General features: G+C 41.2%; 1 protein-coding gene across 4 annotated transcripts in view; it reads right to left on the bottom strand.

The window, feature by feature from the left end:
- Nucleotides 1–24,077, bottom strand: part of ATP1A3 (ATPase Na+/K+ transporting subunit alpha 3) — a 229,455-nt gene continuing 205,378 nt past the window's right edge. For 3 of the 4 annotated variants that reach the window (XM_085875715.1, XM_085875717.1, XM_085875716.1), the window contains exons 9-23: nt 23,548–23,746; nt 23,333–23,442; nt 23,114–23,248; nt 21,909–22,101; nt 21,238–21,413; nt 16,064–16,200; nt 15,756–15,906; nt 15,475–15,643; nt 15,071–15,225; nt 14,851–14,974; nt 10,453–10,598; nt 7,839–7,969; nt 7,572–7,673; nt 1,279–1,370; nt 1–1,138 (exon numbers count right to left, since the gene is read on the bottom strand). In XM_085875715.1, coding sequence (XP_085731841.1) covers nt 1,110–1,138; nt 1,279–1,370; nt 7,572–7,673; nt 7,839–7,969; nt 10,453–10,598; nt 14,851–14,974; nt 15,071–15,225; nt 15,475–15,643; nt 15,756–15,906; nt 16,064–16,200; nt 21,238–21,413; nt 21,909–22,101; nt 23,114–23,248; nt 23,333–23,442; nt 23,548–23,746 — 2,049 coding nt within the window. In that variant the 3' untranslated portion in view covers nt 1–1,109. The remainder of the gene's footprint in view (nt 1,139–1,278; nt 1,371–7,571; nt 7,674–7,838; nt 7,970–10,452; nt 10,599–14,850; nt 14,975–15,070; nt 15,226–15,474; nt 15,644–15,755; nt 15,907–16,063; nt 16,201–21,237; nt 21,414–21,908; nt 22,102–23,113; nt 23,249–23,332; nt 23,443–23,547; nt 23,747–24,077) is intronic. The other variant, XM_085875714.1, reaches the window with a different exon arrangement.

Raw genomic sequence — 24,077 nt, 5'->3', positions numbered from 1 at the left:
TGATGGCTGCAACGTTTATTAATAAATATGGAAGGAAGACAGTGAGACAGGTTCAATACAAGGGAATCTCAAAATGAAAAAGTGAAACATCAGCAGAGTATGGTCGGTTAGACTGCCGCAGTAAGTAGGGTGCAAGCAAATTGGAGGGGAAGGGCATTGCAGGGATCAGGGACAGGCTGCAGATTCTATCCCTTGTGGCCGGCCACAGGCGGCAGGTTAAGCTCCGGGGTTGCCCAGTGAGCTGGTGTTTGGTCGGGGCCAAAAGTTGGTATGCAAGATATATAAAGCATTCATGATCAAAACCTCAAACATTGAAGCTGATAACGACGGCAATGCAAAGTCAAGCAAATGCAAGAATGCAAGGAAGATTCAAATTATAGCTGACGGAGTGTAGAGCAAGTGCATTACAATGCAAATGAGGAAAAAAATAAAATGGATGCAAAGAAAAATGAATGGGACAAAAGACGAGCAAGAGCTGGAGCCACATCCAAACATCACCATCGAATCTGGCCCAAGGGTCGACTCAAGCAACAAGAACCCACGATGGAAAGGAGGGGAGAATAGCATTATTACATAAGAAGAACAGACAGCACGACAGCGGCATGCTGAACAGAGGTGGCACACCGAATGTCTTCCAAGAAAATTTACAGCACGATTGGAACCATGGCAGAGGAGCGTGGGAGCAGCATGCCATACTTCAGTAAAGGATAACTTTTTGGGACCAGTTTCAGGGTGCAGTTGGGATTTCTGGCTGGAGAAAGTGGGTACAATGCATTATGTACTAGCATTCAGACACTAATTACAGAAAAATGCACAAGAGAAAATGGTGGGGGGGAGGGGGGAGGGGGGAGGAGAAAAGAATGCAGCCAGCAAAAAAAAAAAAAAAAAAAAAAAAAAAAAAAAAAAAATTGGAATGGTCGGGAATGGAGGGACAAAAAAAAAAGAAAAAAAGTCAGCAATTGACAAAACCAAAATCATGGGGACAGAGGCAGATGCTTCCAAAGAGTACATTTAATAATTCTCTCTAGCACTGTATTTTTTAATTTTTTTTATACAGAGACTTCCAAAATGGCACCGCAGTGGACCGTGAGTGGCAGTGCAGCTGCACCTCAATAATACGACTCCTTCTCCACCCAGCCTGCAGAAGGAACAGCACATAAGAGTTAACGGAAGGAATGCAGTCACGTATTGAAGAATCCGCAACACGCCAATAATGTTATTGTTTGGCACATTGATGGATTTGATAGTTGGGAGTTGGGAGTTTTTGAAAATATTTACCTCCAGGATTCCTCCGTAAGATAAATTTGCGAATTTCGTCGTAAAGGAAGATGAGCAAACTGTAAGGGAAGGCGCAAAACCACCAACTTGGTCTGGTAGGAATAAGGAGATGAGAAAAGGGAAAGATCTGAAAATCAACTGAGGTTTTTCAGCAGGACAAGCCATGCATTTATAAAGGATGAGCAGAAGCTTGTCAAGAAAAAAAAAGAGATTAAAAAAAAAAACAAACTCCAAAAAGGTGCAAAAATGGTGGCAATTAAAAAAAAAAAAATGTGTATATATATATATATATTTTTTTTAAAGAAGGCAATTCCAACCAAAAGTACAAACTCTATAGACTGCAAATTTGAGCAAAAAAAAAGAAAAAAGAGCAAACCTTGTCTCGGGCAACGTTGACAGCTTCACCAGGCACAATAGAACCGGGCCTCGGCATGTGTCTGGTTTTTATCCCCCGCCGTGTGGCGGAAGGGGGATATTGTTGTCACCCAGGTCGTCCGTCCGTTAACATTTATAGCTGTGAGTGCAATAACTCAAACTGTTCGCCATATCGATTTGAAATTTGGGTCACACATGAACCACCTAAAAAGGAAGAACCCTATTGATTTTGGGCGTGGCCGGATCCAAGATGGCCGGTCATCTTGAAAAAAGTTTCAATGGCGGGGATTCCCCATTAGGGTGTTCCACTTTTGCAAAAGTAGTTGCTGGAATGAAGCACGATATGCCTTTCGATTCCACGAGTGAAGTTAGGTGATCGACCAAAGTTTGAAAATGTTCCTGCCTTTTTTGACCGACTGGACTGGAAAATTTTGAAATTTCATAAAAAAATCCATATTTTTGAAGATTAAAAATATATATATTTCTCTGTTTAGATGGCCGAATGCACTTCAGTAGGCACCAGTATGATAGTAAGTATCCGTAAATATTATTCACAACTTGTCCCAACATTTTGAGAAGGGGTTGCCATTTTGGAATTTCACTGAAAATCCCATATTTTGACAATTATTGCACGGCACATTGTTCGGCATTTACAGAATATCAGTAGTAGCATTTTCATAAAGACATTATTAATGACAAATGAGAGCATGATCAATTAATGAGAACAATCAAATACGTTTTAAGCGACATGGTTTTCATATGACAACATAACAATCTAGCAAACAAGCAACCACACATATATCTTATTGAGAACATATCGTTTGTTTTGTATAGTCTGGGTAAAGCTTCCTGTACTCTTCAACGCACTGTAGCAATGCTTGACGTTGTTTCTCATCATTGCACATCTGAATAAAGTCAGACACTAGCTTAATTCCTCTTTCAGCTAGATCAGTGGTCCCAAACCTTTTGATTCCACGGGCCGTACCGCATTCACTACTCCCAAGGATGTTGGGAGCCAGAAAAAAATTGATGCATTTTATTGAGACACTTGATACTGTCACACAACGTTTGTGTTGAGAAATCGAAACATTTGGGGTTTATTGGAGTATTGTTTTTTTTATTAATAATTATATATATATATATATATATATATATATATATATATATATATATATATATATACATATATATATATATATATATATACATACATATATATACATACATACATACATATACATACATACATACATACACACACACATACATATACACACGATCAATCGTTCATGCACTGTAATTCTGAACAAATTTCCGTTCGGAGTGTAAATAATTTTAAATACTGCCGCAAGATGCCGGAAGGTAAAATCAAATTGATTAGATTCCTCCCGGCAGTAAGCGGCAGTGGCGTGTAAGGCTTTTCAGGTCACGGCACCGGCCGGCAGTGGCATTTGGTAAACCCCTTTAAAATTGCTACATGGAAATGTGTTTTGATTGGAAAGTCCTCGTGGGCCGCAGTATAGGGCTCCACGGGCTGCAGGTTGGGGACCAATGAGCTAGATCATTTACCACATGCAAAATTTCCTGTAACTCGCGAACTTGTCCCACATAGCCACAGGAGCCCTGACCACTTGTCAGTCAAGGTTTATCTGCAAGTACACAAAGAATAAAAAATATATATATTTCATTAGATATACACAAAATATATGATTTTTCACTGAATTTCCAAAATGGCAACCCCTTCTCAAAATGTCGGGACAAGTTTGTGAATAATATTTACGGGTACTTACTATCATAATGGTGCCGACAGAAGTGCATTTGGCCATCGAAACAGAAAAATATATTTTTTAAAATATTCAAAAATCAATATTATTTCCAAAAATATGGATTTTTCCTGAAATTTCAAAATGCCGGCCCGCAGTCAAAAAAGGCGGGAAAATTTTCAAACTTTGGTCGATCACCTAACTTCACTAGTGGAATCGATAGGCACATAGTGCTTCATTCCAGCAACTACTTTTTGCAAAAGTGGAACACCATATTCCCATCTCTGATGGGTATATTTATTGAGATGCAACCGCTCATTTCTGGACACATGCTGGTGCTCGAGGTCAAATAGGGTGCTTTTTTATTTTGCAAAAGCCAAAAACTAATGTCAAATTACTTGCATTTTTTTTTTTAATTCTTGCAACCCAATCTCCCACAAATGCAGTGTTGCAGGGGCCTTAGCTCAGGTATGGATGGTGTCATCTTCCAAAGCCAAGGCAATTAAAGAAATCAGATTAGTTAGAGTAGTCCTGTTCAAAAATGGGTACAACAAGGGGATACTCCAACATTGGAAGAACCAAAAAGGACAGAATGGAAGGAGCCAGACACACTTGGGCACCGTCATATTACCTGGCCTTTCAGGAAGGATTGGCAGGATAGTACATGGTGCACTGATCGGCATAGCCGACAAGCATCTACATAGTCATCTCAAAACTAAAGGACCCAATATCAACTGGTGATAAATCTGAAGTAGTTTACCATTTATCATGCAAGGACTGAGCCATTCTACATTGGTGAAACTGGAAGGAATTTGAAAAAACAGCTAGATGAACATGATACAGCAATTTGGCTTGGAAAGGTGACTCAGCCATAGCACATCATTGCCTGCAATCTGGCCAAAAATTTGACTTTGATGGGACCCGTATCTCAGACACTACATCTAACAAACGAAACCGGTCGATTTTGGAAGCGTGGCACGTGAAGAGCCAGGAGGGTGGCCGAATTGGGGAAATGGTGGACATACCCACAATACACACCTCATGCGAATGGCGAAAACTGGATGGTGCAAATGACTGGATAAGGTGAGCAACAAACACCCAATCACTACATCCACATGTGCACAACACCCAACGAGAACCTCAACATCCACACAACCAACACTTCATCATCCCCAGCCCAGACACGAAACCAGCAGTGTTCATGCCCTGGAAACACAAAAACAACAAACGCACACACATACACCAGATCACATGTGGAAAAAAAAAAAAAGAAATGAGCAGAGCATCCCATCAGTGTGTGATGACTTTTTTTTGCTTTTGCAAAATAAAAAGCACTCCTCCATTTGACCGAGCACCAGCACGTGACCGGAAATGAGTGGTCGCATCGAAATAACAATATCCCCTTCCACCATGTGGCGGGGGATAAAAACTGGACACGTGCCGAGGCATGAGGTCTATAGCGTTGAGTTTTTACTTTTGGTTGAATGCACCTTTAAAAATGTGTAATCCCAATATATTATACAATATAAAATGTATGTATGTATGCATATATATATATATATATATATGCATATATATATATATATATATATATATATATATATATATATATATATATATATATATATATATATATATATATGTGTATATATATATACACATATACATATATAGACATATATACAGGGGAGCCCGAAAGTTACCTTACCCCTGATAAATTTTTCGCACTTCCCTCCGTCCCTTCCCCGCTATGGTATGCGGAAACTGACTCAGAAGAATGATGGAGCACATACAGATACAATGACAAATTAATTATTGTAAGTATTGTACAATAAAACCTGTATATTAAGAGTTCAAGAACAATGCTTCACTGGGAAGGGTAAAGGGACTTTCAGGCCACCCTGTATATATGGAAGCCTTATATTCTTGCACTGGGTGAAAGCCTTCAAATGGAAGGTTATACATTACTTGGGCAAAGAAAAAGAAAAAAAATAAAATAAATAAATTAAAAAAAAAAAAAATAACTTGGGAGTGATTGAGGCAGTCTGTTGCCTCCACACCACCCAGGTTCAATTTGTCAGATTGAAAATTTTTGGGTTTTGGATTAATTGGAAGCAGCCGTTTATTTTTTTCCACCCCCCCCCCCCCCCATTCAGGAGAGACCAGAGTGCCTCTCCTGTGGCAAGCCTCAAAACCCCAGATCTGAAACAATATATGTATTGTTGCGGTTCTGGGAACAGCATCCCTCCAAAGCAATGGCATCCATCATACAGTGGTCCCCAGACATTCATTTCATTAATATGCATACAGTTAGACCTTTCCTTCTTGTCTAATCGGACAAACGGGACAAGTGCGTTGTGTGAATCTCAGTTAGGTCTGATTTCAACTCCACCTTCATTCCTACGCTTTTTCTCTATTCCTGAGATAAATCTAAGCAACCGCCACCTGTAAAAGCCGTGGTCATGCCTTCACTGAAAGAATGTGTCTTCGCAAAAGTCAGCACAAGCATAGACACCCGTGCCCAGGGGATAGAAAAACAGACCACCACTACCAGAAGACAGCACGGAACGCGTGCAGCACAGCAACAACCCCCACCCACTGTTCAGGAGACCAGAATCACCAACATGACAGCGCCGCTGCAGGAATGCCACGCCCAGGGGAATACAAGAACACACCAAATGCCAACGCCGTACAGTATGCATGCGGCACGCTCTTTTTAACCCAAATCTCCATCAAATAATTAGTATATCCAATCTTTTCCCTCAATTCCTGACACAGGTCAAGGCCAGAACCACGCACACCACCGCCTTTGATGAATAACCGCATGCTCGTTGGTGGGCGGGCACACGCGCAGCCCGTGATAATTTATCGCACACAGCGGGGCACGAAAAGCACACATCTTGTTCAAGTCTGCGCATGGGTTTAAAATAGCATCTTGCCGTCAGTCTTCGCTCACCACAATGGCCATAAATGTCTCATGCGGACGGCAGACATGTTCTCGCCCTCCACCCGGCGAGGCTGCCACCAAGCAGAAGGGTGCTGTACTGTCTAGATCGCAGAGGCCGCATGGCGTATGGACAAGCAGCACGTTGACGAGCACGAACCACCGGTCACCGGTCACCGGGGCACGGCCCAGGAGTTCAGTGCAGAGCGATACATATCACAGGGTTCGGAGCGAGACGATTCCGCAGCTCAGCTATGGCTCGCCGGATGTACAGTGAGGCCGCTTTCTGTCATGGCGGCAGGGCATGCAGTAGCCAGGGCCCAATCAGAGCACCCTATTCGGGTGACGGCACTTCGGGGCGATGCCCCGCACCGCAGGGTCTATGAAGGATGGGTCGTGAGGCCGTCTGCTCGCTCATGCTAGTTCCTGCCATCCCACCCAGCTCGCTGCTGATTCCGCCCTTATTCAGTCTCGTCGCTGGCTCCACCCAAAGTCCATCCTTCACGCTTGACAGTCGCGTCCCATTTTCTGGATCGACACTTTGCTGCACGAAGCAGGAGATGACGCACCAGCTGTCAGGGAGTTATTGCCCAGCGGAGCATCCACCCAAAATGTACTGGTGGCACGGTCGGTCAATCATGCAAGGTATTGAGAGACCGTTAGCCTCATCTCTCTCCTTTCTTCTTCATCTGGATGCGTGTGTACATGTGCGTGTATCATGGCACCTGGCCTCGGTTAAGTTAAGATTGCAGAAGGTATATCGGGATAATCGTGCTCTGTGCCTGCTTTCGCAAGTTGCTTGTTTTGGCGTCGCACCTCACTTTTCTTCCTATCTCTACTTACACACAATAAACTCAATTAATCGTGCCACATATTTTTTCTCGCCTGCAATAAATGCTTCTGCAGAAATGTTCCCAACTCGTTTTTGTTTTCTTTCATCGATCCAACCTGGTCCGCATCCTAGCCAAGCCGGGACTTTATTCAACGATCCGTTCCTTTTAGCCAGTATGTCCTTGGCAGTGTCGCTCGGCTGCATCTGATTTGGCAAAGTGATCCAGTTCGGACAAGGCATACCTAGGGCGTGTCCCCCGGTAATTAGATCGCGTGATTTTTAATTTTTTTTTAAGGAAACCGGATAAACTAGACGGAGGACCCGAGGTCACGTGGTTGAGCTCTTGGCGTTCAAAGTTACTCAATGCAAACACACTTACTTGAGGGGATACATGCGCAAGGCCACATCCATGCCAGGGCAATACGACAGGAAAGCAGCAAGTGCAGTCTCTTCAAACAGGCCAAAGATCAGCACCTTGTTTCTGTCACGTGAAAAAAAAAATCATAAGAGTAAAATCAAACTGATTACCTCCTGACCATAATTGCAATCAAAACAGCCAAAAAGTACATGAAAACACAGCCACTGAAGTGATGCAGAATGTTTAAGATAAATATAGGAGTAATTTCAGGTTTGTGATATACATTACTTCATTCCTTGTTGGAAAATAGAGTTCCGACGTGTTTTGCAGATGATCAGATCAGCCCACTGCACGACAACAATGCTCACAAAGAAGGCTGTATGGCAGGTGTACTCAACGATCTTACGCTGCTCATACGTCTAGGACAGAGAGGGAGACAGAACATTGAACAGATGTGTCAATTCCAAGGTAGATGCAATATTTGTCACAGCACTAGTCATACAAATTCAAATACTGTACTTTATTAAAAATAATAAAAAAACTAGCACACACATCGAGACGAGTGTTCCTGCATCATAATGCACACTTACAAATAAAGTTTGGATGAATGATTAAGTTTCAGCTCTTCCATGAGCCTTGATTGATTAAAAAATAAAAAATGCAAAATCCCTCTTCCAAAAATGTGGCAATTATGGCTCATGTTGCAGCTCCCCAAAAAGAAAACTTATCCAGTTAATCCTGTTCACATCAGCAAAAGCACAAACTGCACGTCAGGGGGGAAAAAAAAGGTTCTGGGATGTTCATCATTAAAGACTCGGGGGGGGGGGGGGGGGTAAAAAGCAACTTCCACACCATCTCAAGAAAAGTACACCTGTGGAGAGCCAATGTACTTACAAGTTTCAACAACCCACTTAATTGCTGGGTAAAACAAGGCCTGCACATGAAAAAGTCAACTGCAACCAACAAAAGGACCAAACAGTTATATTGCAATTGCCTGATTTTCGGTAGATGTACAATTTGAATGGGAAAGAGGGGGGGGTGGGGGGAAGGAAGAAAGAGGAATTTGGATCCCATGAGGCCTGTCTCCAGAAAATACACTAAAGGGATATTTGGAGTTCATTTCAGGTGTATAGATACACGTGTAAGGCCATGTACGCAGAGTCGACATAAGAAAAGTTGAGTGTTGCAGGTGGTCGCACAAACCTTGATGCTTACTTAACCTTATTTATTGACCTTTGCTCCATACCCTGCAGGCAAGTACAGGCACAGATCTCATTTCCACAAAGGCTAGAGATGTTTAACAGACGAATGCCCACAGACAGCCCCCAGCCCACATTTAATTTGTGGGCTGTCACAGACTGACACCACTGTTTATACAGACAATGCACAAAAACCAATTCACCACCCTGTGGAGTAAAAACACATGAAAAACACATAACAGGAATGATAACCTTCCTGTTAAAATAAACAAACAAATAAATAACTGGAACGGGCACTCGGAAGAGCGCATACCTTCGCCGCCGCTACTTTTTTTCCAGGCACATTTGAAAAACGTCCATGACGTCACAACCAACAGTCCGATGGACGTCAAATTTGGTGTTAGAAGTCATTGAGGGCAGTCCAACAAAATGGAATGATAAACACTGAAAAAAATCGAAAGTTTAAAAATGACGTCATTTTGACGCACTTCCAATGACGTCACGACCAATCGCGGACTACCATCCTGAAAGTTCTTATTTCACGGAACATTTTAACGTTTCATGTCAATAGCTCTATTAGATCTGAAGTTATGCCAACAAGTATATTTTGACCTTGAGTGTGACCTTGACCATAGAGTTAATTTGCAAAACCTGTTCATAAATAAGCAGATATTTTGGTACTGATCATAATGCCTGGATTTGGGACAATTTCCTTTACAAATTACATAGATATTTGAATATAAAACATCAGGACATTTTAGCCATAATTGAAAAACGTTATGTTCAAACGTCAATGACGTCATAACGGTCAGTCCGAACGAAGTCAAATTTGGTGTGTGACGTCCTTAAGGTAAGTCCTACAAAACCGTATGATCAAAACTGATGAGGTCGAAAATTTACGTCATCTTGCGACGTCATTTTGACGCACTTCTGATGACGTCACGTCAAATCTGACACCACGTACCCGAAAGGTATTTCGTCATGGAACAATATGGCGTTGGTTGCATGTCGATAGCTGTCTTATGAAGGAAGTTATGCCCAAAAGTTCGTTTTTGACCTTTTCATGACCTTGACCTTTGGATGATCGCTCCCAAAATCTAATCACGAATCATCCCACCAATTTTCATGCAATTCGGTTTAATACTTTGAGTTATGCGAATAACAAACAAACACACATATTCACAAATAAATAAATACACAGGGACCAAAACATAACCTTTCGCAGAATGCGAAGGTAATAAAAAAAATTGTGAGAAACAAGTCATTGGTTCACCGTCTGTTGCACTTCAATATTTATGGAAGTTAAAGTAGCATTTATTAGAACAAAGATTGTGTGAATCTGGAGTGTACATCAAGTGGCAAAATAATGTAAAAATGCCCGGATAAGTATCGGAAGCAAATTTATTCATCAGGTGAGTAGAAAAAGTAAATAGAGAGATTTTGAGGGAATGGATGTCCCGCAGATGTGATGGGTCATTGTCTTAAGATTCCTCCCACCACATTCAGACAGACGTACCAAACGCAGCAAGGACTGTTGCTGACATGAGAAAAACAAAGCGATAGTATCAAACTTCAATCCAATGGCAAGTTAGTGATGCATAATCGGTGAAAGCATTACGTGTTGGTCAATAAATGCCCTCGAGCGAGAAGAGACAGTGAAATACGAAGATGACCGAGGGGGAATTAGAGGATTCCATACTTACCCACTCTTGCCCATAGCTATCCTCCAAGTCATTCACGTTTCTATTGTCCCAGTGAACTCTGATGTTGATGAGGGTCCACGGCAGGAAGCCATTCTCCGCCATTATAACGAAGTAAGCGAAAAAGCCACCCAGAGCTTGAATCATACCTGAGTGGAAAACAGAAAGCTTGCATTAAATTAAAGTATACATGGACTGTTGAAAGTTCAATTACCTGGTGATCTGTGCAAAAAAGGCCAAGTGTTGCCTCTGCCATCACAATCATGGTTCCTCCTCAAATGCAATTTGGGAATGAGTCGAAACATACAAACACGTTTGCCTGGAAAACAGTAGTTTTAAAAGGGTGGCAAAAGGTATAATGGTAACAAGTGCTGGATAAAATTGCCATCTCCACAATGTCTCATCTGCTACATTCAGTCAATTAGATTTGTTGAACCTGGATGAATGGACAGGAAGAAAGTTTGGTTGATGCAGGTCTTCATGGTGGCTCTGCTACAATGACACCTATTAAATAAAATAAAAATTACGCCCGGTTGGGTGTGACGGTCATCTCTGAAGCTCTGGAGATGTGGATCTGATCGGTTTAGAATGGCTTCGATGTAGTCTTGTATGTGGTTCAACGTACAGACGAAAGCCCGGGAGTAAAAAGGAAAGAAAACCTCAGAAATGAAACTACATTTCTGAGTTATCCGGAGATAGATTTTGAAAATGGACGATTTCGCAACTTTGGAGTGACCTTGACTTTCAATCGGGTCAAAGGTCATACCGTCGTGCATCCCTCGACATCCACTCACATACCAAATATCAAGAAAAATCGGAAGAAAAAAAATGGGTACGTACGGACATCGAGACCGGTTTTATGAGAAGAGACGACCTAAAAAATATATACAGTGTGTATATATATATACATATCTTCTTCCTCTTTCGGCTGCTCCCGTAAGGGGTTGCCACAGTGGATCATCTGTATGATCCGCATCATGATTTGGCACGTTTTACGCCGGATGCCCTTCCTGACGCAACCCTGGTCGCCTCTTACGACACAGGGATATGGTACACCTATTTTAACCGGGGTATACACAGGCCCAGTACACTGGTACTCATTTCGCCGACCTCGGAAGGATGACAGGCTGAGTCAACCCCCTGGTGTATTTATTCAGTGGCCCAACGGGGCTTGAACTCAGGACCTCTTGGATCCCAAGCCGCTGCCCTAACCACTGCGCCAACACCAGGCTTGTGTGTGTGTGTGTGTGTGTGTGTGTGTGTGTGTGTGTGTGTGTGTGTGTGTGTATGTGTGTGTGTGTGTGTGTGTGTGTGTGTGTGTGTGTGTGTGTGTGTGTGTGTGTATGTGTGTGTATATATATATATATATATATATATATATATATATATATATATATATATATATATATATATATATATATATATATACATATATACAGTCATGTGCTGCATTACGATGTTTCGGTCAACGACGGACAGCGTATATGACAATGGTCCCACAAGATTATAATGGAGCTGAAAAATTCCTATCGCCAAGTAATGTCGTAGCCGTCGTCGCACTGCCAGTCGTATGAAAGTACAGCATAGCACATAATCGATCTATAATTCCAGCAATCTGTGTGTGACCGGTTTCTTGACAACCACTGGTCCGATCTAATTGAAACTTGCCTGGTATATTGCTGGGGACCTGAATATGTGCCTTTTCAAGGTTTGATATTAATCGGACAAGTGGTTCCCAAGTTATGGCCATTTATTTACCAAACCAATGGCAGGACATGTTGCTGCGTAGGCATGGCCGATGGGGAAAGGGCACCATTTAGTTACCAATGACAGGACACGTCGCTTGGCGTTTTGCACCCACAGTATCTATCTTCTATCTATAATTCCAGCGATCTCAGTTTGCCTTTTCAAGGTTTGAAATTAATCAGACAAGTGGTTCCCAAGTTATGGCCAAGTTTGAGTGCATTCCCCATTACGGGTTACAACATGCGGACTTCGATATTTATGACTTACTGTATTCTAATAATTTCTCAATTTCTTATGCGCATTTATAAACACAATGCCCCAATCCAGTCGTTTACGAGAGCGAAGGAACGGCCTGTGTGGTTTGAAAGTTATTTTTTTTCCCCTCACGTATGGGCACACGAGAGCGAAGGAACGGCCTGTGTGGGTGTTGTTTCCGGCACGCGGTTTGAAAGTTTTTTTTATTTTTATTTTTATTTTTTTTGCACGTTCGGGCACACACTCGTACTTGATAATGATAATAAACAACTAGTGTGGCTGTGATCACATGATCATTGAGGTCCATAAAATATCATGAAAAAAGTGGGGTTGTGCTTAAGCAGAATTCAAACTACTGACCCAATGTTGACCTGACATCCAAAAACACCACTATTTTCACCTTACTCAACCCGTTTTTTGCACGTTTACCTTCCAATTAAAGAATTCCACGAATAAATCGTTGTTACATTAGAAATTAAAACAAATCAATTTTTAGTCTAGCTTTTTGTTGTTAAAATATTCGCACTGTTCCAAAAATATATCGCACAACTGACAGGTGCTCGTTTCTTCATTTGTAAATGATAACATCGATGCAATGATTACGTATTTATAAAATCCAAACGCTATTTATTCATCTTTCTATAATCGATGTGAGAGGAGATTGCAAGCAGCCACGAACAACAAACATGGCAGTCATGAACAGCACAACGGTAAAACTAACGAGTCTTCCATTTATCTTGGATGTGGGACAAGATGTGGAGGTGTAAGACAGTGATATTGATGATCCTGACCCTGTATAGACCTCAGCTATACATATATATAGAGGTGTTTGTGTCTTGGTTAACAAAAAAGTTTAAAAAGTAAAAACTAGGAAAAAAAAAATTAAAAAAAATTGGACAGCTGTACAATGTGGGTGGTTTTAGGGTTAGGGTTATTACAAAAAGTGGAAAAGCTAAAAAAAAAAAAATTAAAAAGTTTATAAAATATAAAAATTACAGTAACCCAAGGTTAATTTATTATTGAAGAAAGAAAAATATTTTTTTCTAAATTTAATATTGCCCAAGTGTGCAGTGTTTATAAAATCGACAGTAGTATACAGTAATGTCTTAGGCCTTCACATTCACTCACCACTCAGACTCAGCCAGAGCAACTTCCAGTCCTGCAAGCTACATTCATGGTCAGTGCCCTATACAGGTGTACCAGTAAAAAATTTTTTACAGCATATTTTTACTGTACCTTTTCTATGTTACACAAATACTTATCATCGTGTTGCAATTGCCTTCAGTACAGGTTTGTCTAGGAGCAATAGGGTATACCAACTAGGTGTGCAGTCAGCTTTACCATCTAGGTTTGTGCAAGTACACCATGATGTTCGCACTGACGAAATCGCTTGACGGATTTCTGAGAACGTATCCCCGCCGATAAGTGACGCATGACTGTGTACATGTATGTATATATACCTGGATCTCCAAAGTCTGTCACAACAATTACCCACACCAGAAGAGAGTATTGCATTTCGGCCCGTTTGTGCACACAGAAATTCGCGTTTTTCTCTGCAACCACTTGTCGGATCGAGACAATTTTCACCATTTGTGCGACGACTCACGGAGAATGTTTTAATGACAATTATGACGTCATAAGTCACGGTATGGCAGCCATGATGGAAAAAAAAAAAAACGCAAAAACTTTGGACCTCGATTTCTGAAACCGCACCAAGGAAAAAAATTGAAACTTGGCACACAGCAAGTACTCCTCATGGGCACGAGTAATTATTTATGAAGTCATAGGTGCCATCATAATGAAGTCATAACTGCATCTGCAGAACACCACATCCAACCAGTATGAAAATTTTTTGAGAGTCATCTAGGGATAACATGGTCCACAGGAAAAAAATAAAATAAATTGATGTCAACGGTAACGTGATTTGGCAGCCATATTAATATATATTAAAAAAAGAAAGAAAAAGAAACAGGGTTCAAAAATCTTCTCTGAGGTGGCTGAACAGATGGAGGCAAAACATTACATGCAGGCAGGCCCGTCTGTCTATCAGGAACAAAAGGTTCACACGTCATTGGTCATATTGGATTTACCCGAAAACCAATAAAAATAAAGCACTCAGAAGTCCTGGTGAGAGTCTGCAATCTGATCGCTCTTTTTCTTGTTTTACAAGTTTTGCATTTTGTGTTCACCAGCCCATCATTTTCACAACTGGAAGTTTAAAGTTGATGACAAGTTCATTGTAAAATTGAGATATGCCAAAGACATTTAAATACAAGTCAAAATCACTTTAAACATCAAGTTGGACAATGTCAAAAAGATATATTTTTTGAATTTGTCAGATCACATTGGATATAGCAGGATGTGGACACAGCAAAGTACGCGTGTACAGCAGAGACATACCTATTTGCCCGTAGGCCATGCTGATCAACCTTTCATTCACAAGTTTGTCCGTTTTGGGGTTCCTTGGCTGGCGCTTCATAATGTCACTCTCTGCTGCCTCATAAGCCAGGGAAATGGCTGGCACCTTGGATGAGAAATTTATGAAGGATTAATTGTACCAATAGCAAAGAGGTGGTGAAACAAGTGGAGGGATGGGAGAAGGAAAAAGCAAGCATTTTACCATGTCAGTTCCCAGATCAATGCAGAGGATGGTGACGGTACCCAGAGGAAGGGGGATGTTTGCAATGATGAAGAGCAGGAACGGTGTGATCTCAGGGATGTTACTCGTCAGTGTGTACGCAATAGACTTTTTCAGGTTGTCAAAGATCAGCCGGCCTGTCACACCCCACAAATGCAAATCAGACTGATCGCATCATCGATTTACACCGGTTGCAATGTCATCGATCACGAGGCAGAAGTGGAGGGAGGATAATCCATGACAAAGTAGAATTTCAGACCGGTGATGCAGTATCACTTTTTAACTCAAACAAATGGGACATTTCAATTGAACCCAGAATAACAAAGGCTGCTTGCAATGATTGTCATCATTCATGTGATTCACACAAGTCTAAGGCAAATTCCCACCTTCCTCAACACCAGTGACAATGGAGGCAAAATTGTCATCCAAAAGGATCATGTCAGCAGCTTGTTTTGAAACATCAGACCCTGCAATCCCCATGGCTACCCCAATATCGGCCATCTTCAGGGCTGGAGAATCGTTAACGCCATCCCCCGTCACTGCAACAATGGCTCCCTAACAAGGAACAGGTAAAAAGAATAGAATCAGCAATCATGAGAAAAATCCTTCGACTGATCAAGATGCACAACTTGGTTTCCTCAAACTTGTATTTCATGACAAAGAATACCTGTCTTTGGCAACCCTCAACTATGATGAGCTTCTGTTGTGGGGATGTACGAGCAAACACTATTTCTGTGTGGTTTTGCAGAATCTCATCGAGCTTCTCCAACTGCATGTCCTTCAGGTCAGAACCATGGATTACACAAGCCTTCGCATCCCTGTCAAGCACAGGCATAAACAGTTTTAAAAACCTCAGCTGAATACTGCATGCCAAAACAGAGCAGCATAAAAGGTTGCTCAAAACATTGGTGGTTACAGAATTTGGCATCAATATATACATTCTTACGACTTCCAAAAAAGTAAAATATAAATCACCTCGGATTGACCTGGCCGATAGGAATGTTGAGCCGTGCTGCAATGTCCTCCACAGTCTCATTTCCTTCAGAGATAATTCCAACACCCTTGGCAATGGCCTTGGCAGTAATGGGGTGATCCCCGGTAACCATGATAACCTGAAATATGTGGAAAAAAACAAAAAACAATAAAGTCAATGGCAAGCCATTGCAAATCCCACTTCCCACCAAAAGAAAAGTGGAAAGATGACAAAGGTTCCACAAGGATTGACCAATATCAAATTGAATTTAAAAACAAACACGCGTTTTGACCCGCGAACACAAGTTCACGGCATGAACCCAGGGTCCAAAATGTATGTAGATAAATATAAAAAAATTACCCCAGTGTGGGGGTGACCGTCATCTCTATAATGTTTTTTACTATCATAATTGATTAACCGTTGTCAGATATCTCCAAAAATGACAGTCTAGGTTTTGAAAATGAAGACTTTCACAACTTTCGTGACCTCGTGACCTTGTCCCTGACCTTGAATCCGGGAAAAAAAATGTCGGGTATCACTCATCGACCTCTACCCACATACCAAATTTCATCAAAATCGGAAGTAAAAAGTTTTTTGTACCGGGAGGTGTTTTTGACCATCTTCCAGGTTACGTGGCAGCCAAACGGGACAGAAATTCAAAAATATGTGCGGTTCGATACAAGATAATATTTTTTTACTATCATAATCAATAAACAGTTCTCGAATATCTTGCAGAATGGCAGAGATAGGTTTTGAAAATGGCGATTTTTATAACTTTCGTGACCTTGAACCCAGACAAAAGTTATATCATTGTGCAACACTCATCAACCTCTACCCACATACCAAGTTTCATCAAGATCGGAAAGAAAAATTGACGGACGTTTGGTCCGGTTTTATTCGGTCACCTCGATAGAGATGACCTAACTAGAAGGGCTCACTTCAATATTGCCAGATATGCCTCCACCCATGTTTCATTATTATACATACTTGCACCAAGTTTGATTAAAAACTCTGAACCCAGATTCAAAATATTAAATAATTCTGGCTGCCAGACCATGCATCCAGTAAGATTGAAAATTAAAACATATTCCCCATGACTACTCAATCATAATTGTGAAGTTCCATGTCAATTGATAAAGCAGTGAGAAATTCTTCTTTAATCCAATATGGCTGCCAGACCATGTGACCAACCTATTGCACGTAAACAAACTGGCATCCAAGGATTGTGCGGACACCCCTTCTAATTAGTGGGTTTGGCTATTTAAGCCACACCCATTGCTGACAGGTGTATAAAATCACACAGCCATGCAATCTCCATTGACAAACATTGGCAGGAGAATGGGCCATACGAAAAAAACTCAGACTTTCAACGTGGCAGTCATACAATGCCACCTTTCCACAAAGTCAGTTTGTCAAATTTCTGCCCTGCGAGAGCTGCCCCAGTCAACTGTAAGTGCTGTTATTGTGAAGTGGAAACATTTAAGAGCAACAGCTCAGCCACAAAGTGGTAGGCCCACACAAGCTCACAGAACGGGACCGCCGAGTGCTGAAGCACGTAGTCTGGGGAAAATAAAACAAAAAAAAACAACATCTGTCGGTTGCAACGCTCACGAGAGCGTTCCAAACTGCCTCTGGAAGCAACATCAGCACAAACGCTGTTCGACAAGAGCTTCATGAAATGGGTTTCCATGGCTGAGCTGCCACACAAGCCGAAGATCACCATGGGCAAGGCCAAGAATCAACTGGAGTGGTGAAAAGCTCACTGCCATTGGATTATGGAGCAGTGGAAACACCTTCTCTGAAGTGATGAATCATGCTTCATCTGGCAGTCTGACGGAAGAATCTGGCTTTGGTGGATGCCAGAACGCTACCTGCCTGGATGCATTGTGCCAACTGCAAAGTTTGGCGGAGGAGGAATAATGGTCTGGGGCAGTTTTTCATGGCCCCTCAGTTCCAATGAAGGGAAATAATGCGACAGCATACAATGACGTTCTGGACAATACTGTGCTTCCATCTTTGTGGCAACAGTTTGGGGAAGGCCTTTTTCTGTTTCAGCATGACAACTTTTTCCCCCCATGCACAAAGTGAAGTCCATACAGAAATGGTTTGTTGAGATCGGTGTGGAAGAACTTGACTGGCCTGCAAAGAGCCCTGACCTCAACCCCAATGAACACAGAAACCGAGCTAGAACTAATTGCCCATCATCACTAATGCTCGTGGTTGAATGGAAGCTGTTCTCGCAGCAACGGGTGGGGGTGGGAGACCAACTCCATATTTTTGGAAAGAGATGTTAGATGAGTAGTGGCCACCTCGTGTGTATAATATATATATATATATATATATATATATATATATATATATATATATATTTATATATATATATATATATATATATATATATATATATATATATATATATATATATATATATATATATATATATATATATATATATATATATATATATATATATGAAATGCATGCATAATCAAAGCTTTGACTTGCACTCGGGATAAAACCCCAAACACTCACTTATAAAAGTTACAATGTAATGTCCTCAATGTTGATTGGTTGAGAGAAAAAGGATGGGATTACCCGAATGGTGGAACCATCGAGCATCATTAATAATGAGTAGGTGGAAATGAACCACCATGAACAATGATAAGGCGAAGATGAATCACCAATGTACCGGCAGAAACATAATCCTAATTAGCTGAGGGCGAGTCGAGGATTGGGGGGGGGGGGGTTCATGACAACACTCAACATTGATTGTGGTACAGTTGTCAGTCAAGCAAGCGATCAATGTCACAGTCAAGCGTTTGTGGAATTGTGGTGTCACATGTCAGTCAATCAAGTCAAAATAGATAGAAATTAGACAAATTCCGTCTACAATGAATAGGATTGGTGACCAGAATGAATGTGGCCTCCAATACACGAAGGTGAGCTAAACAGAGTCCTCAACTCAGGATTTTAAGCCAGCCAATATGACATTGCTCTGCACACTGAGGATTATTCAGTTAATGGTAACCAACTGCAGAGGCACAGGCACCCACCCCGTTTTTTTTCAAAAAGCATGGGGATAAAGTTGAAGCCAACAATCATCAAAAATGTCTGAGCGAATGTTTTCCAGAAGCTAAAATATGCAGGTATGTCCTTAGGCATATCTTCAACAACTAGAACAGCACTCAGAGCGTACACCTCTGCCAGGCTGAACAATTTACATTTTGTATCCAACCGATAGGATCGGCATGTTCGTCACCGAACCAACTCATCCATCTTGTTTTGTCAACTCTTCCAATTTTTTGAGATGCAGTTGACCCTCGAATAACATTTTCACTACAGCGTGGATTTAATTCAACAAGCACACGTCATTCTGAGGAAGTTGTTCACTCACAGCGGCCAAAATTATGGCTGCAAAGCGTGCAAGTGGCATTGGAACTAATGATCAAGTGAAGTAGAAAGAAGTCAAGAAGAGTCATTCATTGGAGGTGAAATTAAAAGTTTTGGATCGGTTTGAGAGAAGCGAGCACAGCATTGATATATATATATATATATATATATATATATATATATATATATATATATATATATATATATATATATATATATATATATATATATATATATATATATATATATATATATATATATATATATATATAGATTTCTTGATTCCAGTGAGAACCATTCATGACAATCGTGAAAAATGTGCAAGCGTTTCGACAACTAACCTGTGACCAGAACTGCAAGATCTCGGCCCGATGCTGTTGAGAAAATGGCGAAGATGCTGATCACATGGATAGAGCAACAGAACATGCCCTTGTCTGGACTGGTCATTTAAGAGAAGGTGAGTTTGCACGGTGATCAAACCAAAGATACCAATGATCAAGTAAACTGGGGAAGCTGATGTTGCTGAAAATTCCAGCAGTCTTCAAATCAGTGATTGAGGATGGAGGTTAAACAAGCCACGTGTTAAACCTCAATAAAACTGGACTTTACTGGAAACATGCTCTGCCACACTTCCATCTCCATCAATAATTCTGGCCCAAGGCAGCGATCGAGTTCAGAGTTTGCAAGGATGCTGAAGTCAGCAAAGCAAGGCAACCAATTGTGGACATGGCCCTGCACATGGGATGTGAGGAGATCGACAAAGGTGATGTTGAAGATTTGCTTCTCACACAGGGAGGACCTGAGCAATGAAGATCTTCCGGCTCTGGAGGAGGTGCACATCAGAATCAAGTCTTGAGGATGTGCCAGTTAAAACCCTCACGACAATGGTCGTGGCAAAAGGTTTCAAATTGGTCAATTAAGCCATGGCCATCTTTGATGAACATGATCCCGACTGCAGGAGAAGTTCCAAGGTGCGGAGGAAGACTGAGAATATCCTGAAATGTCACAAGGAGGTCTACGAACAGAAAATTAAGGCAGCCACTCAAGTCTCCGTTAAGTTATTCAAAAAAAAAATTTTTTTTTTTCCAAGCAACTCAGCCTCCATTTCATCTTCTGAGTCTTCAACACAAAATATGTACGATATTCAAACCCCAAACATGGTACCACTTGTTAAAAAGCAATTAATCTTCATGTTTTTATTTGTTGGGCATTTTATAGATGCATCATTCACTGCTTTGAGGTTTCAATGTAGTCTTCAACCTTAATAGGTTGAAATCTTCCCCGTTTGGAAAGTAACCCAGATATTTTTTACGATAAATATTGCCCCATAACACATTTTAGGAAACAAGGCCTTTCACGGGAATGTACCACTTGCGTTATACGAGGGTCTCCTGTATCACGATACATATCGTTTTGGCTCAGTCTCAATGTTGAAGAAGCATGAATAAAAATATTGGATACTGCTCTTCAAAAAGATCGAATCGATTTGTCTGTCACGCACCCAACCTGTCCACTAAATTGTCTAAATCCATCCACACCTTTTTGAGATATTATGATCAAACAAAACAAATCAGAGAAGGATGAAAACAACCTCTGTCCATATCCGGTGGCAGAGGCAATTGCAAGTACTCTGCAGGCTGAAGTTTCAAAATGGAAAAGCTTTGAGTGCACAGACAGCGTCACATCCAAGCAATGCAACACCAACCCCTTAAAACGTATTTGCTTACATTTAAACTTTTTGGGGGGAGGGGAAGGAAGTGCAACAGGAAACTGTCCGCAAATTCACCTTGATACCAGCGCTGCGACACTTTCCGACAGCATCAGGTACAGCTGCACGTGGTGGGTCTATCATCGACATGAGGCCAACAAAGCAGAGATTATCGGTGGAGAAATTCAGATCATCTGTATCAAATGCAAAGCCCTTGGGAAAGTCTTCAGCAGGCAACATGAAATGACAGAAACCTGAAAGAAAAGAAGGAATAACCATTTGTGGTAGACACAGGCACATACATGTCCAACTCACAGCTGAACAATGCACATTGCAGCCAAATAAAACTGGGATAATTTATTCTGAATTAACAGGATGACCCCAAACACTTGAAATTTGCTTTTACATAAATTCCAGAGAACAGCAACATGAGCAGATCAATAATTCACGAGGAAATGGAATTTTTTTTCCTGTTGGAAATCGGTAACCATAATCACTTGCTTTGCCTTCCATGCATGGATCGAAACTCAAGATTGTGGCACATTAACTAAAAGTGCAAAAGCAAAGGAAGACATGTCAGATCAAGAAATGCTAACTTGTTGAATTTTAGATCATCAGCTGCAGAGAATGAATGATTTACCTGTCAAGATTAAAAACTTGGTCACAAGACCAAAGTTGGTCAAATTCGAACCAAAGAGACATTTCACAGGTTTATACATGACTGCTTGCAGACTTAAAGTCAGGCATACCCAGCACACGCTCGCCGAGCCCTCCAAGCTCAAGGTAAGCATTTTGAAAAGCCTCCTTCATTTCTTCATCGAGCGGGAGTTCCTTCCCGTGCATCAGGATGGTGCTGCAGCGATCCAAGATCCTCTCTGGGGCACCCTTCATCACCAGCAAGTAACGAGGATCATCTGAGGACGCAGTCTCATGGATGGACAACTGAAATTAAATAGTGGATAAAAGAAAAATCAGGCAAAAGTCAAAGATTATATGAGAAGAAAGATGTAGGGTGTTAAACTTGTAGAAAGGGCGGGGGGGAGAGGGAGTGAAATACAACATTTTAAAACTCAGTTACCCACCCACCCAAGTCCTGAAAGGCAAGCACACTGACCGGTTTCCAATGAATTCCATGAACCAACATCAACGAATATCGTAGTAAGCCATGAAAATGCAATCATTTTTTGTGGTTCTCGTTGAACAATTTAAAACTTAATGTGATCCCAAAAACCCCTGGATTAATAATTGGGTGGTATTCTGGTGCATCATTAGATGATTTGGCAATTTTGCAAAATGTTAAATTTTAAAAACCCATTTTGAAATGGAAATCTTTTAAACGATTGTGCTACATAATGATAGTGACATAGGATCAGTCTATTATGGTTGGAAACTATTAGACGAGTTGCAATTTTTCTCAATTTTACCAAATTTGGCGGTGTGTTCACATTCAACAAGTTTAGAGTGTATCCACGACAAGTGGAACTAGGGACTTCAGCAGTTCAATTCTGACCTTGTTCGAGCCATACCAAAGACAAGAATGGGAAACAGTTTCCTTGCTCAACATTTAGAGAAAAGGGCACAGACAAACCATCAGTTGGCATTATGGGGAAGAGGAAGTTTCTCCTCAAATCGTCCTGCTGAGTGGAGGAAAGTAGTTATAGTAATTACATCGCTGTCATCCAAAGTGCCCCAATAAGTTGTAACTTACAAGTTTGTACAATGTCAAGTCCAATGGCGTCTGATCTGCAAGTGTGCTATTTTTGTTGTAGCTCTTCCACGAGCCTTAGACATGGGGGGAAAAAAACAAACTAAAATGCTCAATTGACATCATCCATCACCGTGTGAAGAAAAAAAAAAAAAATGTACTTGAAAGGATGACATTTGGAACAGAAACTGGACTAACACGTCAGTCGAATTTGAGAAACTGCAAAAGTTAGCTTTCCTCAAAACATACCTGATATTTGTTGGTCGAGTTGAAAGGAATTTCTGCAATTTTCTTGTTTTTGTCACGCAGCTCTCTTACGTTTCCCACACAGAGTTCAATGCACTTCAACAGAGCAGACTCTGAGGCATCACCAGCTACATCTCGCTGCAAATAAAAGCACATTCAACTGCTACACTGCTTATGAAGAGCAGCAAAACAACCTAAAAAGGGCACCGAGGACAATCTCACCTTCAGCACCGGCTTGTTTTCCTGACCCACTGTGAAGACCGCACGGTTACAAAGGCCAGCAATGCGTGACAGGGCTGTCCATGTTGCAGAGCTTTTATCAAATGCTGTGCCTGTTGCAGACAAACAAACCAATAAAGATTAACAATAAACATTTTTCTGTGTGAAAGTTAATGGAGAAGCCATGAAATGTCACAAGTAGATACAACACCATGTACCTGACTGGTCTTCAGTGGTGTCTGCTTCATGAATCTGGTTGTCAAACCACATGTGCGCAACAGTCATCCGGTTCTGAGTCAATGTGCCGGTTTTGTCTGAGCAGATGGTTGAAGTGGATCCAAGGGTCTCCACAGCTTCCAAGTTCTTCACAAGGCAGTTCTTTTTGGCCATTCTCTTGGCTGTAAGTGTTAGGCAAACCTGGTAAAAGAGAATAGTTGAAATGCTCCCTCATCAATAATTAAATAACTAATATATCGGACCAAAGGTCCTGAAGCTCACCTGGATCAGGAGCAACAGTCGACGACATAAAATATTGAAATTGTGCTCATGTGCCCACTTGATGCCGATTACAGCTCATGTTTTTGGCTAAAGGCATGGCTGTGCTGCTGACCCCCTCCACCATCCCCCTACAAGTTCGGGCAGGAATGTTTTTTTTTTTTAGTGTTTTGGGTCCGATTTCAACCAGTTAATGAGCGCAGATTTTGATGCGGTCAGTGTACCTTCATTTGGCATCAGATATGAAGCTTGT

Source organism: Eptatretus burgeri, chromosome 3 (genome assembly GCF_056783735.1).
Source record: "Eptatretus burgeri isolate ZD-2024b chromosome 3, Ebu_testis_v1, whole genome shotgun sequence".
In the NCBI taxonomy this organism is placed as follows: domain Eukaryota; kingdom Metazoa; phylum Chordata; class Myxini; order Myxiniformes; family Myxinidae; genus Eptatretus; species Eptatretus burgeri.
Note: the sequence above shows the minus strand (reverse complement) of the source record. Positions and strands in the feature narration are given on the sequence as shown.